At 33.1% G+C, this 17,248-nt stretch overlaps 1 protein-coding gene and 1 long non-coding RNA gene across 2 annotated transcripts; one reads left to right on the plus strand and one right to left on the minus strand.

Moving 5' to 3' along the window:
* Positions 1-66: 66 nt before the first annotated feature.
* Positions 67-14,207, plus strand: LOC132733107 (IgGFc-binding protein-like). Its single transcript, XM_060719703.1, has 3 exons — positions 67-130; positions 11,919-12,037; positions 13,053-14,207. The coding sequence occupies exons 1-3, from the start codon at positions 76-78 to the stop codon at positions 14,205-14,207; spliced, it is 1,329 nt and encodes a 442-aa protein (XP_060575686.1). The 5' UTR covers positions 67-75.
* On the minus strand, positions 5,736-7,245 carry LOC132733108 (uncharacterized). Its single transcript, XR_009626131.1, has 2 exons — positions 6,364-7,245; positions 5,736-6,034 (listed from the first exon to the last, which is right to left on the minus strand). It is a non-coding gene; the product is annotated as an uncharacterized LOC132733108 (long non-coding RNA).
* Positions 14,208-17,248: the final 3,041 nt, after the last annotated feature.

A 17,248-nucleotide genomic window follows, 5' to 3' on the forward strand; every position in this document is an offset into this window, starting at 1 on the left:
TATGCATATCTATTTTAATTGTATACATTCCCAAATTAAAAGTTTCAAATTTCGTTCTAATTATTTCAGGCCAATATGAGGTGTTTGTTTCTGATTGGTTTCCTGCTGCTCGGGGGCGGAGTTAATGCAGGTAAGTTCTAAAATGTGCTAAAATTCTTAAAGTCTATTTAATATTTACTGAATTTATCCATCACTTAGCTCCAGCAGGTGAGGTGGTTTTGACGGCTGGTGTTGCTTAAAATTTGTAACACTCGAGGTTAGCCAAAATAATCTTTCCTGTTTCGGCGCCTGTTTTGACCTAAACTAAGTTGGTGCGCCGTAAAAATGACAAACAACAAACAAACAAAACTTGTTGCATTTGTTTAAATCAATTTTCGAGCTTTGAATAAGATAAGATAGTTTATTAAAGTATCATCATCATGTACAATATTAAAACAATACAAATATAAAACCTACGACATTGTACATAAATGCCACTCATAAATGAGTTATAAGAGACTATACATAACTTTACAACAAAATCTTTACAACATACTGGACAAATCTACAAAGTTACTTAAAAATAAAACCAAGTATTTGAATATGGAACAGTTCATTCCAAGACTTAAAATTTGCGATATCAAACATACAAATATAGAGCGACCAACAGCATAGATTCTTATCAAACTGCATGGGTGTGCAAACATACCTATGTGATGACAAGTTTACGGTCACGAAATTCTTTCCTGGGGCAAAAAATTAAATTAATAAAAATGTACATGAGCCAGAAGAGGCCAGAGGAAGCATATTCATGTAAAGTTAAAAATAAATGAGAGTGAAAAAATACTTACCAAGGGAACAATTGTTCTACCCGCAACCAAATGGTCTACTTTCAACCAGTTAACGGGTGTGTTTATAATTTAAGTCAATATTTACAAAATAAAACATTCACAGCAGGTTAAACTTTGCAAATACTTTACTTAAATGGGGTTTTTTTGTCGGACAAGACATGTATAAATCATCTAGTTCCATATAAATGTACGCGTCTGTGGTAAAATTTTATCTTTTCATGACATTTTATTTCAAAAACGCCTACAGTACAATGTGTGGCTTTTAAAGCGACACAGATTTGATCATTTTTGCTTCTGTGCTTCTTCCACAAGTAATTTAAGAAATTCATAAAATATAAATCATATTATTGAAAGAAGAGAGAAGAGTGATTTGTTTAAAGAAAATTTAAAGTATAAACATTATGAAAGTTCAAGCGTATGATTTAACGCAAAACACAGTTAAAAGTAATGCAATCGTTTGAACTAGCTTAAGCACAGCCGAGTATCGTCATTAAAAATTATTTTGTTTAATATAGGAAAAATTTTGTAAAACACTAGAACAATCATAAACATTGGAGTTTTAACTTTCATCAAAAAGTGTTCATATACATTGGGTTGCATTACAATCCATTAGCACTGAATAACAGATAAATGTTTTACTTATACTTTCTAACAAAAAAACCGACCAGCTGTAGGTGAAAATCATGCTTTATTTTTTTAAATAATGTTATAGAATTCATCAGTTAGAGATTTACGCCGCCTTTTAATATTTTCCTCTTCTATTATAGAAATCAAAATGCTTTAGGGATTCCACTGAGGTTTTTTGATATGAGGTGACTGGAAATATTTTTCCACGATTTGTGTACCATTCTATGTAGACCTGGGCTCATTTTCATAAAAAGTCCTACTCCATAAAACCAATTTTAGGACTGACTACTTATTTAAACCCATTTTGATTAACGTGTTCATCTGCCGACTATAAATAAATTCATTCTCCTGAGAAAAAATAATACAAGGATGTTGAAATTAGCAATGTGTAAATTCCAATCAGCATTGCTATTCAGAAATGAAAAGAGTCATAAGATAAAAGTCAGAAGTACATTGTCTTTGATCTAAAGACTGATCTCCTTTCTATGAGATGCAGCCCTGGAAAAATAACTTGTGTGCTTTTTCAGATCAATTCTTCATCCCGCTTTTTTTCATAAAAATCAGTTTTATTGTGCAAACCAAAAATCAAAAACGTTGCAACGTTTTTAACTCAATCGGTCTAAGAATAGGAAATAAATCGATTTCTGAGCACTTTTCCCTTTTTACCCTTTGCAGATTTAGCTATTTTAAGTGCTTCTTTTGATGTATGTTAGAATTTTATGCTTTTATGTTTTTTTACCTCAGTGGAGATCATTTAAAGCTGGCTTTATGTGAGCTAGTGGTAAATGAAAGATATCATCTTCACCATAAATCATCTGTTTAAACAGCAAGCTTAGGCATGATAAAAGTTGATTTTTGTTTGGTTTAACTCCAAGTTCAATACATATTTGGTGCTATCTCAGCGGTCGGTCCACCTAACTAGCTTTCCTGGATAATTTACAAGTTATTTCCAGTGTTTCCTTATTAAAATGGCGGACTTCAAATCCCACTTGATTTCTGAATCAGTTGTTCTGAATCAGCCAAACGAACAACGTCATAACAAGAATATGGTGTAAGGACAACATTAGAGAAGATGTCCGTTCATGGAAACTTACTTTCCAGCGGTCGATTTTCAATTTGACTTCCTGTGAAATACACAGGGATGAACGAACTGAATAAAAGTAGGATTTTCATTGGTCATTTGAAGCACCTTACAAGCGCCAAAAGACTACCAAGACGCCCTTTACTATAAAACCGCGTGCGATCATTTCAGATAAAGCTCATAGATCACCCAGTCGAAAACTTATTTGAATGGAAAAAACATGCCTACAGTGCATTCTCGGTAAAAAGATTCAAATGGCCTATGATGCAAATAAAATAATAAGCAAGTAATTATACGAAAATTCACAGGTCATATTTTTAAGTTTATCATAGTGGAAGTGGTTAAACTCTTCAAAACGAAATTTTGAGGGTTTCCACCATGTGATTTGATTCACCACAAATACTTAAAAAAATAAAGACATTGAAGTAATGTCAGCGGCGCAATCGACTTTCACTAGTTACATGTCAAAATAAATGATAATTTTGCTTCAACTATAAGTAGTAAATAGCAAATCAGAACAAAAATTATATTGTTGAAAAGATGAAAAAATAAATAATTAATCGAACAATATTTTCCACGAAAAAAAATGTATTAACATTTCAAGCTGAAATAAGCACTTTGAACGTTCAATCATTGAGTCAGTGTCACATTCGAACAAACTATCAAATTTTAATTTTTAATGTTAATAGCCCAGCAAACATGCATATATGGGACCCATATGGGCTATATCTAGGCAAGCCCATATGGGTATGCCCATATTGGACCTATATGGGACCAATATGGGCAAGTCCATTTGGGTACGCCCATATTGGACCCATATGGGTCCCATATTACAGCACTATAAGGAAAAACGATTTTTTCGTTTATTTATTTCTTTAGAACTTGTTTACTTTGAGCTATTGTGTGACCACCTTGGCATAAATTAGTATTATCTTTTATAAAAATCGTAGCATTAACATATATACAAGCCATGAGGGACCCATATGGGTCCCATTTGGGCAACCCAATAAATATTAGCATGCCTGAGCAGGTGCGAGAAATTAATTTGTTTAGTTTTTATATTGGTTTTAATTTTTATAATCTAAATATTAAAATGTGTTTTTAGACTATTTTAATTCAGAAATAATTTATAAAAATCAGCATTTGATGAAAAATTTATTTCGAGCATGCGCAGACGTGATTTCCGCTGCCGCTTAAAATCAAATTGTGTATTGAAACGTTAAATTGTAAAATTGTACACGAAAACAATATTTCATTTCAATTCGGAACATTTAACGACGATTTCGTATAACGACCTTTCATATTATATCCTTACACATTTATTGTGTGTGTAGGTAAGTGTAAACGTCATTTATTTTTTGTTTTTGCCTTTGCCATGTAATTTCGCGATAGTTTTTGTCAGTTTAATTTGCGACATTTTCTAGAATTTACGCCCACTATTAGGCACTTTAGCTGACCTTATGGATGTGTATAGTTGTTATTGTTGAATAACTTAACTGTGACGGAGTCGACACTAACATTTTAATAATATTGTTTCTATCTAGACTAAATTTTAAGGGATCCTTTTTTTAAAGGGACACCATCATTTGAAATCCAGTGACCCCTCCTAGCCTTAGAAGTCCCTTCCATTTTGTACAATATTTCATTCATAAGCATTTTAAAATATTAAATGCAAATACTTATTATTACAAATTCAAGTATTTTTTCCAAGTACCAACCAAGCCCTATGTTGCACATGCACGAGTACCGGACCTGGGAAGAAAAAATATGACTCGATAGATAATTAAACCTGTGTTCATCTTTAAAAAGTCAAAAACCGAAAAAAATTGTAAATTATACCCCCCTTTAAAAAATACTTTAAGTTAAGAGAAGGCCAGAAACTCCAGATTCGAGACTGCAAGCAAGGGATTCACTTCCCGGGCCGTTGTGAAAACAATTGTCCAGACAATTAAAAAAATCTTTTATCACTTTCACGTTTGTATTAAGCTTCCAAATGGGACCGCCAAGTCTTTTAGCCTTCCCGTTTCATGAAAATTATCGGGGAAAAAAACGCATTGTGCTAAAAAATTTGTAGACAAAAATTTCGGGGACAACCCAAAAAGGTATAAAATAGACTAGTAATGTTTTCACCGGGTTTGAGTCATTATTTTATTGTCACTTGGGAATTTTAATCCCTTTAAAGTCTTGTTTTTAAAAATTAAATAATTTTTTATTAAAGTATTTTTTATTTTTATTGTTAAAAAGGATCAACGGTGTAAAGGGAAGGGATAGGGCACTGAGAGAAAGAGACAAGGGCACAGAAGTTGGCCACCAAAATTTTTTGACCCAAAAACAAGGCCCCAAAAAGTCAAAAGCCTTTTCCCTTTTCCGCCCCGCTTTTTTGACAGGGATTGGGGGGAGGCCCGAGTTTATGTGAAAAATGTTTTTCCCCCTACAAAGGGGGCTTCTGAAAACCCCCCTTCGTGGGAGTTTTGGGCCCGTAAGTATAAAAATTCGGCTATAAAAAAATTTTTTTTATTAAGAAAACTTTTAATGTTATATTCTCAAAAAAAGTCCAAAAAATGTTTAATAGTGGGGTTTAGGTTTAACGGCCCCAAAAGGGAAAGTTACTTTTGAGGGCCCCAGGTTTTTTAAAAATTTTTCAAAAGAAATTTTTGATACTTGTGTTAGTCTTTTTTGGTGTGAAATTTTTGCGCATTTCTTGCCCGAACTACTGTTATCCCAAAATTTCGGTCCCCGGAAAAGTAAGAAAGTTTATTTTCACCAATTACATGCCCCAGCCCCAAAAAAATGTTTAAATTTTAATTTTTTGATTTTTTATTTTCACATTTTGTGACCTTGCACACTCAACAATCCTTTTGAGATTTTAGCGTTAATTACTGTTAAGCCAAGGAAAAATTTAAAATACTGGATTTTTTGTCATTTGAGCCGGGTCATGACAAAACCAACATAATGGGTTTGCGACCAGCATGGATCCAGACCAGCCTGCGCATCTGCGCAGTCTGATCAGGATCCATGCTGTTCGCTATCAGTTTCTCTACTTGTTATAGGGTTTTTAAGCGAACAGCATGGATCCTGATCAGACTGCATGGATGCGCAGGCTGGTCTGGATCCATGCTGATCGCAAATGCATTATGTTGGTTTTGTCGTAACATGGCTCATTTGTCATTCACATAGCTCTAAAAGTATATGTCCTAGAATTATGAATCCTTTTTTAGCTCGACTTTTCTATGAAAAGGGGAGCTATCCTACTCGCCCCGGCGTCGGCGTCGGCGTTAGCGTTAGCGTTGGCGTCACACCTTGGTTAAGTTTTTCGTACCACCCCACTTTATTTCAGAAGTATTACAAGTATGGCTTTGAAACTTACCATACTTGTTCACCATCATAACCTCCATCTACAGACAAGAGTACATAACTCTGTCAAGGTTTTTGACAGAATTATGGCCCTTTTTTGACTTAGAAAGTGTATTGAGCTTGGTTAAGTTTTTTGTACCACCTCACTTTATTTCAAAAACCATTGGAGGTATTGCTTTGAAACTGACCATACTTGTTTACCATCACGACCTTCATCAACAGACAAGAGGACATAACTCTGTCAAGGTTTTTGACAGAATTATGCCCCTTTTTGACTTAGAAAATACATTGAATATGGGTAAAATCCACTTATTGCCTTAACCCTTTGAGATATTGCTTTGAAACTTTTAATGCTATTTCACATCATTACCCCCATCTGTACGCAAGAGAAGGTAACTCTGTCAAGGATTTGTTTTTAAAAATTAAGGCCTTTTTATCGACTTAGAATCTTGGTTAAGTTTTTTGTACCACCTCACTTTATTTCAAAACCATTGGAGGTATTGCTTTGAAACTGACCATACTTGTTTACCATCACGACCTTCATCAACAGACAAGAGGACATAACTCTGTCAAGGTTTTTGACAGAATTATGCCCCTTTTTGACTTAGAAAATACATTGAATATGGGTAAAATCCACTTATTGCCTTAACCCTTTGAGATATTGCTTTGAAACTTTTAATGCTATTTCACATCATTACCCCCATCTGTACGCAAGAGAAGGTAACTCTGTCAAGGATTTGTTTTAAAAATTAAGGCCTTTTATCGACTTAGAATCTTGGTTAAGTTTTTTGTACCACCTCACTTTATTTCAAAACCATTGGAGGTATTGCTTTGAAACTGACCATACTTGTTTACCATCACGACCTTCATCAACAGACAAGAGGACATAACTCTGTCAAGGTTTTTGACAGAATTATGCCCCTTTTTGACTTAGAAAATACATTGAATATGGGTAAAATCCACTTATTGCCTTAACCCTTTGAGATATTGCTTTTGAAACTTTTAATGCTATTTCACATCATTACCCCCCATCTGTACGCAAGAGAAGGTAACTCTGTCAAGGATTTGTTTTAAAAATTAAGGCCTTTTATCGACTTAGAATCTTGGTTAAGTTTTTAGTACCAGTCCACTTTTTGACTGAACTGTTTGAGATATTAATTTGAAAGTTGGAATACTTGTTTTACAATCATGATTCCCAAACATGTCCAGGAGAAGGTAATTCTGTCAAAGATTTTATTTGAATTATGGCCCTTAACTGTCAATGTTTTGTATTATAGGCAAGCACTAAAAAAGTCGAGCGCGCTGTCTTACGGACAGCTCTTGTTTCAGCTGCTGTTACACAGATTCTCCGAGTCTTTGGAGACAATGCGAGAGAAGAATCGTGAAATTAAGAGGATGGTGCCAGCGAATGCTGTTAAGGTCAGCAGCAGATGACCAACCGCTGCAACTTCCGAAAGATATCTCATTCCCTATTCGTTATCCTGAGCAGATGGAAGCATTCAATGAGCTTCTGGAGATCAGACAATGCTCTCATCTGTGGTAAGCATAGTGTTAGTCATGTATGTTGCTCCATTAGTAAACTGAAAAAAGTATACCCCATATCCACTGGCCTAAAAAGCGAAATAACATAATGGTCTGTGGTGAGCACTTGATGATAATGTATAATCATTCTGCTATATTTATGTTGGAAAATATTGCACAGTGGACAAACACTTTGCTGCATTAATTTCAGAATTAAAAACTGGCATGTTTTAATTTTTTGATTCATTTTGACACAGTTATGTTATCTATATATGCTATAATAGCCATGAGCACAAGACATGGGCAGTTGGCCTCGTTTTCAACATTAATTATTAATTAGGACAAGACAGTTAATTCATTAATCAAAATGCTGGCAGCTTTCAAAATACCAGGAAAATCACTAGTACCCACAAAATCCAGAATTGAGCTGTTATTATATTATCAAAAATTATTCTGTTGATATTGAATAAACTCCTGTATAAAAAAAAACAATGATAATGTGCCCCATAACACTCGGTGAAGGGGACAAACATAAAGGCACAAGTCACTAAGGTGTTGTCCTAGGCTGTAAATATATGAGGAAAGATCTTTAAATATGTTATTCCAAACAGTTTTCTTGGCAATCATGTTTTTGAGGTCCAGTTGACAATTTTTTTGTCATTTGGTGACTTGCAGCCCATCACTTACTAGTGTTAAAATTAACATTAAAAAAAGTTTATGTTCTGCTTTATTTAAGGTGCAGTTTCTCTCAATGTTTGGTATGGCAGATGTACGGGAAACTGTTGACCGCTTGATGAAAGAAACCATGTCAAATGAACTGGCAAGAATGTACAATATTGAAGTGGCTGAAGGGGAAGAAAAAGTTTATGGGGCCTCTAGATACTGATAGTATTGTATAGTAAGTGATTTTTTTACAAATTTGCAAAGTGGTGTCTTCAAAATAGATATATTATCCAAGATCTTGTTATTGTGTCTTCGGGTATTGCTTTAATGAAGGAAAATGCTTGGCTAGCTTTTATGGAAATTAATAAGAGAGAATATTTTACATGCTGTGTGGTTTTTGATCCCATGCATTGTGTTGTGATGCATAATATAAACAGAAATCACCTTCCTGTAAAGCAAGTTATTTGCTTACCTTAACATTCTTTACTGATACACCGATAAGATGATCTCAGCTTACAACTGACTGCAGCGATATCACAGAAATATTGTTAAAAGCTATGTAAAACCAGGAAACAAACATCTATATTTGGTAAAACATACCAGAATTAGTTTATATTCCAATTTATACTGCTCAAAATGCTACAAGGTGGCTTATGACCTTTGAATGGTTTCAATACCTTCATTTCATTCTTTAAGGATAAGAATGCTTGTTTTGTAGAATGTGTCCAAAGGAACTTGCCGACAAAGGCTGCAACGAGGAAGGATGTTGAAATAGAGGTTTCAAAGTGGCTGGCTAGGCGCGGCGGGACCGCGATGGGGGAAGGAAAGCAAGAAAGAAAGGTGTCAGAGACCTTACCTGAAGAAAATGAAGGAAGTGACTAGACATGTTTTTAATTTTAAAAATGCAAATTTATAGAGGATATTTGCTTGTTTGTGTGTAAGATGAAAATTTTGTATCATCAAGAGAGCTTTAAAAAACAGTATTCTCATGAGTGGCTATGCGCTCGTGAGAACACTGTTTTTTTTTAAAGTTCCTTCAATGATATAAAATTACATCTTACACAACGAACAAATAAAGTGTCTTTTTATTTTATGCTAATGAAATTTCCTCAATATTAACGTTAATATTAAATCTGTTTTCACCACTGTCAACATCAATTTTAGTTGAATTTAAGTCCAATTTCTCATAAATACAGGAAGTCTTGGGCTGAAAAATAAGTTTGACAATCAACGTTGAATAGCCATGATACTATTTATTGAATTCAAAAAATTTGAATGATGATAAAATCTTTAAAAGTAAGTCTCGTCATAGAAAAGTTTGAAATTTTAATCATTTCACTGTGAAATTATCAAAAAATATTTTTCACGGATACATCAGTAATACACTCAAAAGCATAAAATAAATGACTTTTATTTTAAATTTTCAAAACCTTTACTTCATCTGCATATAAGTTATTCCACTGATCGAAAGTCAATATGTATCAAGGTATTTTTTTAAATGTGATAAGGGTCAGAACTACAGTAAGCGGCTCATTTGTTTATCTTGTTATACTTTTTTTTTGCTAATTTTAATGTTTGAGGTCATCAGCATAGCATGTCTTTCTTGTAAAATGCAAAATTCTTGTCTAGTCAAATTTTGCCTTCTAGTCAGTATATTCTGCTGCTATGTTACGTTAGTTGTTGACATTATATGCTGTTTTTCTGTTGTCTATATGCTGTTTTTGTTGTTTTTTTTAATTAAACATTGTTACTGCACGGAGGAAGGTAGTCTAGTACTGGTGTAACTCTCCAGAAACGATGGTTAGGAACTACCCGCCTATATGACGTAAAAGGCGTAAAATGAAACAAACAAACAAAATACATTGTTTACTATTTAAATCAAGACATTAAATGCTTGGGAATGTTTTTTGATACTGATCAATACAATTATAACATCTTGTCAAAAACTTGACACTACAGGAACACATGTATTGATATGGTATTAACCTTTAAATAAAGTTGAAATACTTTACAATGATGATTCTTGTAATCTTTATTGTTTTATTGTTGAAACTTTGAAAATATCGGAGAAATTACTGAAACCAACTATTTTTACTGACAATTTTTTTAATGAATTTCTTCACAACAAATTTGATCTTTGTGTAATATCACATTTTTAATTATTATTGATTTTTACAAACTTGTACAAACTATTTTTTTACTTTTCATCAGCTGCATATTTTGTTTACATGTCTATAAACAGTATTTCAATGTGCCAAGATTTTTGTGTATTATATTTGTTACTTTTCATTAGCTGCATATTTTGTCCACACGTCTATAAACAGTATTACAAACCGTGCCAAGGTTTTGTTAATTATATTAATTTTTTTTCATCAGCTGCATAATATTTTGTTTACACATCTATGAACAGTATTACAACTGTGCCAAGGTTTTGTTTTATCATATTTGTTACTTTTTCACGAGCTTGCATAACATTTTTTTTTCTTCAGCACTACCATACCAAAGTGTAATACATGGTTGTAATGAACAACTTTTTATATTAATTGATGTAGATTTATATCATTTGAAAATGAAAGTAATTGGTAGATAGAAATTTGTAATGAATTACAGTAAATGTATAATACTTTTTCTATGAATGTAGAAAGTTAAAAGACATTTGGGGTCATACTGTTGATTCACTGAAATTTAAAACATTATACACATATATTTCTTGGAGTTCCAAAGACCTTCTGTAAAGTTTTTACCAGTGTCTAGCATAAGTTTCATTTTTCCTTGTAGTGATCTGTAAGGTATCTAATGTTTAAAACTGCATTTTTTAATTATTTTGTTCGTACATTATAAACAGTTTTCCATTACATGTTGCTTATTTTATAGTGTACCAAAGTAATATTTACTACATAGGACTTTTTGAATAATAATTAATATTTCTGTATTTTTGAATTAAAAACTATTTAGTCAAAATGAAATTCTATGGATTTACAAATATGTACAGTTTACTCGGATTTTTATATTGTACACTTTTCTAAGTTTATTTACATAAGTAAAGGTTTCTTTGTTGACATCAGGCGTCCACAGAATGTATTGAGAGCCTGTATATATATGATATACACTTACCATAAGTGAGATTACTAAATAAAGTTACATTGTTAAAGCATATACATTGTGTATTGTTTTCTTGCATGATCATATAGGCTTTGTGCATAATCTGTCTGTTCCAGGAAACAGAATGAGTTAAAACATCACTTGAGTATTTAATGCAAGTACAAGAATCATGCTCTGTAGCAAGCGGTTGCTATCTTAACGTCCAGCAAACTTATAATTGAAGTAATTGAAAATAGATCTACCCCGGAATTCAAAATCTACCCATAATGGAAGTATCTGGGCTGCCCATTTGAAACCCATATTTAGTACAAGGGCTGCCCATGTGGGGCCCATATTGTGTAAATGGGCTGCCCAGATGGGGCCGCATGTGAATCCCATATTGAGTATAAGGGCTGCCCAGATGGGACCCATTTGGAACCCGGTTGCACTTCCTATATGGGGCCCATATGGGCAGCCCAAATGGGACCCATATAGGTGCCCATATGGGCCCCACATGGGTCCCATATAGAATGCTATCTGGGGCCTTATTAGTCCTTTGTAATAAATAACAATCTGTTCACACAGAACTGACTTAGAAATAATGCAAAATATTTTAACTAGGTTTACCACGGTTAAGTATCTTTTTTAAGATCCTTCTTGTTTAGTGTAGCTATTTCTATTGATATTTTCAATTATTGACAATTACTTGCTTAATGTTCAGTGTCATTTTGGATAAGGTATATATGACGTTTTAATTTCAGCCCTTAATAACATGGGGAAGGAGTTTATGCTCTGTTTCATGGACAACCAAATATATTCTGGCGGCTCATCATTTGACATCGAAGTTTTTATGACTACAACATCAAATGTAGATGCACAGGTAAGACAAATGGATTGCTATATTTACTCAAAACATTAATGCCCAGTCTGCACAAACATTGAGTGAAGCCAACATTTTATCCCAAGTTTCACGTTGAAGCTAAAATATATATATGCCCACAAATTACATTTGTTTTGGGGTTTTTTTCTGTTTTTTTTTCATTTATTCTAAGTATATATAATTATCTGGCATTTTTGGCACTAAAAAAAGCAACACGGAGAATATGTACATATCATGAATACCTAAAGCTGAAAAAAAACACGAATATTTCATTGTTTAAATAAATACAAATAATTATGTTAATACAAAAAACGTTTGTGGTCTTATGATAAAAATATTCTTTTATGTTTTTAATCTATTAAAAAATAGTTACTAGTATATCATCGGTTTCATATTAATAAATTGTTCTTCTCCAAAAGCGTAATTGTTTTTAGGTCTAAACTTTTAAGACCAATCGTTAATTTCGCTTAAGCATTTGAGAAAAGATTTCTCAGTTAAGCTGTAAACCCTTTTTGAAGCAGTGTTCAAGATTTTGTATGTTTCGTCACTGAAATTAAAGACCCCAGGTCACTGTAGACTTAAAAGAACTACACTGAGATCCAAACGCATAAAAAAACCAAATAAAATTTGAATTTCTTACATATATTTTAACAAAACAAGAAAAGAATGATTAGGAAATGTATTCCGAATAAATTGAAAATCGTGTTTCGATGAAATAGTAGTCCGCTTTGAGTAAAAAGCGTTACAACTCAGTTTTGGATCATTTTTGGATCGGTTTTTAATAATTATTCTTGAAAAACGTAGAGAGTAAATGATCTGAAATTTTGAACGCAACAAATTGATCTAAACCTTCATCAAATGGGGTAATTATCTTTGAAAAAAGATATTTCAAGTCTCGTAATTTAAAAAAAAAGCTAGTGGAGACAAGGAAATAACAATCTTCCTTCTAATGCACACATACATCGCACCACAGAAACTTGGTTCTTTACATTTTCATGATAATGTATTTTTATAGGTCAATGTAACCACGCCATTATTTGACGCCACCTGGTTGCAACAACTTACTGTTAGTCGGGGTACCATAACTCCACTGAATATTCCTGCTACTATCCGTGGTGAGGGGACAAGCATTGCTGGCTTAGGAGTACACTTTATTTCAACAGAGGACATAACCGTTTATGCTGTAAATAAAGAAAAGTTTTCTACCGACGGCTTTGTAGCATACCCCGTCGATGCAATAGGCAATGATTACGTGGCCGTTTCTTCTGTTGATACTCCTGAAATTATGGTAGCTGCTGTTACCGACGGGACAGATGTGTCATTTCAAATATCAAACAGTTATGCAGATTCGTTTTCATACCAAGGGGTAACTTATGCAGCTGGCGACACATTGACAGTAACAATAGATCGATTCCAAACATTCCATTTATTCAGTGCTTTAGGTGATCTAAGCGGTACAAGAATAACTTCAACAGCTCCCATCTCGGCATTCAGTGGAAACTACAAAACAACCGTACTAGATACAAATACTGAAATAACATCAGATCATTTGGTCGAGCAACTGGTCCCAACACAAAGCTGGGGAAAGAATTTCATCACTTTCCCATCACCAGAACGTGTTATTGGTGACTTCGTACGCATTTTTGCCTCCGAAGATAACACGATCTACACTGTGGACGGTGTTGATCACACTCTTCAAGCGAACGAATATGATATCCATAATTTTCCTCAAAATCAATACACCTGGGTGAATGCTTCGAAGGGAATTCAAGTGGCTGTTTACAGTAAAACTATCGGTAAATCATATACAAACGATGGAGTAAATGGTGGAGACCCTGCTATATCTATTTGCGCTCCAGTCGAATTGTACCACGCGGATTACACGTGGAGTACAGTAACCACTACAGCTGGCGATTTTAACAATTACATCATCGTCGTCACCTTGAGAGATTATGCTGATGACCTTGTATTAGATAACGCTAATATGACTGCTACTTGGGTAGATGTTCTTGGCAACAGTGATTACATCGGTACATTTGTCAGCGTCAGTCCTGGCTCTCACAATATTTACAATACTGTACCAGCTCATCCATTTCTTGGAATAGCCTATGGAAATGCTCAGTATAATTCTATTGCATATGCAGCCCGGAACGCGCCTTGCTCCTATTAATTTGGTAAGTTTATATATGTGAAGTTGTAGACAATACAACTCAGTTATAAATATTATTTAAATTGTTAATCACATTCAATATATTGTGAGTAGTTAATGGGATTATACTGTAGTTAACTTCCGTTGATTGTCGCATAATGATATCTAATTCCCTTATAGTGGGTATTATGGCTATCCGAGGGTATATATTGACGTGAACGGGTGACAGACAAATAAGTTTGCCATTATTTCTTTCAATAAGTTTGCAATGATTTCTTTCAATTTGATACCTTACTTCGCATGAACGATAGATATCCTACGTGGCCTAAGTAAATTTCTGTAAATATCTTCTTGAATTGATTCAACTGTAACGTTCATTTTATAAAAAGATGAGGCAGTATATTTTATATTGAAGCAAATTCATATTTTTTTCAAACATATTCCAATATTCTGTTTAGATAATCACCAATATAACAGTCAATCTTTTGAACTTTTCAGAATTGTGTTACACTTGGCAATAAAAGAATGAGCATAATGTCACTTTAAGAGCATAAGTAATTATTTCAATCCATTGTAATTTGTTATTTTGATCAATATGACAATTAAAATGTATTTTTTGTTCCTTTGCAAGTGATAGGGGAAACGAATGTATGGTATATGCGAGTCTGTCTAGCTTTGACTAAGTACCACAAATTTTTAAACGGGCGGATAATTTTCTACCACAAGAAATACAAAACTTTTAAAACTGACTCATATTTATAGCATTATTAGCATAATTAGAACCAATCAATCAAAGTCTGTATTCTGACTCTAGCCGTGTAGCTCAACTTCAACGGATGCAGGCGATGGTGTTGACAATGACTGTTGATCGGAAGGCTTTGACGAAGAAACTGATAAACGGTATCGATGACGAGGTGATGGTAGTATTGACGAGGATTTAGCTATTGCCCCAAGAGGCAAGTTTATTTTATGAACTGAACTGCTCTCCTTTTATTTGTTTTAAATTTTTTAAACCCAATGGAGGATTTGGCTTTTGACCCAAGAGGCAAATTTATTATTTATGTACTGTACTGCTCTTTGTTGTCTTTTAAGCCATTTTAAACCCGATGGAGGATTTGGATTTTCCCAAAGAGGCAAATTTATTATTAATGTACTGTACTGCTTTCCTTTTGTTTTGTTTTAAGCCGTTAAACCCAATCGATGAATTTGGTTATTGCCCACAATAGCACAAGTTTATTATTTACGTACTGCACTGTTTTCTTTGTTTGTTTTAAACCTTTTAACCTACTCGAGGACAATTCTAAGATTTTTTTTTGCAGACTGCAAACCAAAAAGATTTTTTTTTTGCAGTTTGGGGTAAATGAACTTCATTAACTTATTGATCATCATATTTAAATTTCTATTTGGCATATAGTCTGACATTGCTACACCTGTTAAAAGCTGCGTCTTGGGAGAACCATTCGTCAATATATATTATAAATACAAAAGATGTGCATTTAGAATATAACGTCATATTTATTTTCAAAAGTTGACGGACAATGGGGTGACTGGGCTACTTGGGGTACGTGTTCAGCACGTGTGGTTCTCAGTCCGGTACAAAGGAGAGGACTCGTAACTGTGACAACCAGCACCAGCGAATTTCGGTCTCGACTGTGTCGGCTCCGGGAACAGAGAGCCTTTCCTGCACTTCCCCACTTCTCCTCCCTCCATCTTTTTTTTTTTTTTTTTTTTTTTTTCCAATTCCAATCATTGTCCAGGTATGTACAATTCAAACAGGCATAAACTGTTTCAGGAAATTAGCGTATTGCATGAGAAACATAGGGGGTTTCCAATTACAAGGTATATGTAAATAAGAAGGTATTTTACTGAGCATTCAACGAAGTCTAAGGAAATAGTTTATACATTTAATAGGATTCAATATTCTGTACAAACGTATTCAATTTACATTTGAAAATAATATATAAACACTTGCATAAATAGATAAATAAATGGTTTTGACCTTTAAAAACTGTTTACAAGTTCAAATGATATAATCAAAGTAAGACATTAGATACTTTCTTAGGTTAAGTTTATATACATAAGCGTTATTCAAATTTTGATTACAAGATTAAATAAACCATTCACATTTGCAGCGCAAGAACCATTATTATTATTATATTAATTATTATTATTATTATTATTATTAATTTATTATTTTCATTTTTATTATTATTATTATTATTATTTTATATTATTATATTTTACATTTATTATTATTATTATTATTATTATTATTTTTTATTATTATTATTTTTTATTATATATAATTATTATTTTATTATTATTATTATTATTATTATTATTATTATTTTCAATTATTATTCATATTCATTCATTTTATTATTATTCATTATTTATTATTACACAGTATTACATCTGTATTGTATGTATGGCGAGTGTTTTCATTTGTTATAAGTCAACATGTCATTGAAGGAAAGTCTGAGTTTTTAAAAAAATTTATTATGATATAATCCGACATATTTTAATTAAGTGGTTAAATATTAAAACTCATTGCGTTATTAACTTGTTTAATTGTACAGTCAATGGCGCTTGGAGTGACTGGGCGTAATTGGAGGTTCCTGTATGTACACGTGTGGTCGGTTTCCAGTTCGTAACGGTCATGTGACAATCCTCCAGCACAACATGGTGGCAACCGATTGTGTCGGAATGTGACCAGGACAAAGACACGTGTACATAAGCTCGTATGTTTGCCTTCGATGTTAGGAAATATCGACCTGGCGAGTACTTGTTTAATATTTTTTTTGCAAAATTTTGAGCATCTGAAACAGATTTTTTTTTTGACGTATTATTAATATTCCTTATACTGTACTTAAGTATACGGTAATATTTATATGTTAATCTATAATTGGGTCATGGAAAAAGCCGATGTTTTAAGAATGTCAAAGTATGACAATGTTTGGACAAATCGCTGCATGTTGGTGTCTTCCTTAAATACCTTCATAACACTCGTGGCTTTATTTATTAACGAGGCAAGTGAAGTGTAAAATTATAATTACAAAAAC

The sequence above is a fragment of the Ruditapes philippinarum genome, unplaced genomic scaffold, assembly GCF_026571515.1.
Source record: "Ruditapes philippinarum isolate M1 unplaced genomic scaffold, ASM2657151v2 ctg3126_1_1_1_1, whole genome shotgun sequence".
Taxonomy (NCBI): Eukaryota; Metazoa; Mollusca; class Bivalvia; order Venerida; family Veneridae; genus Ruditapes; species Ruditapes philippinarum.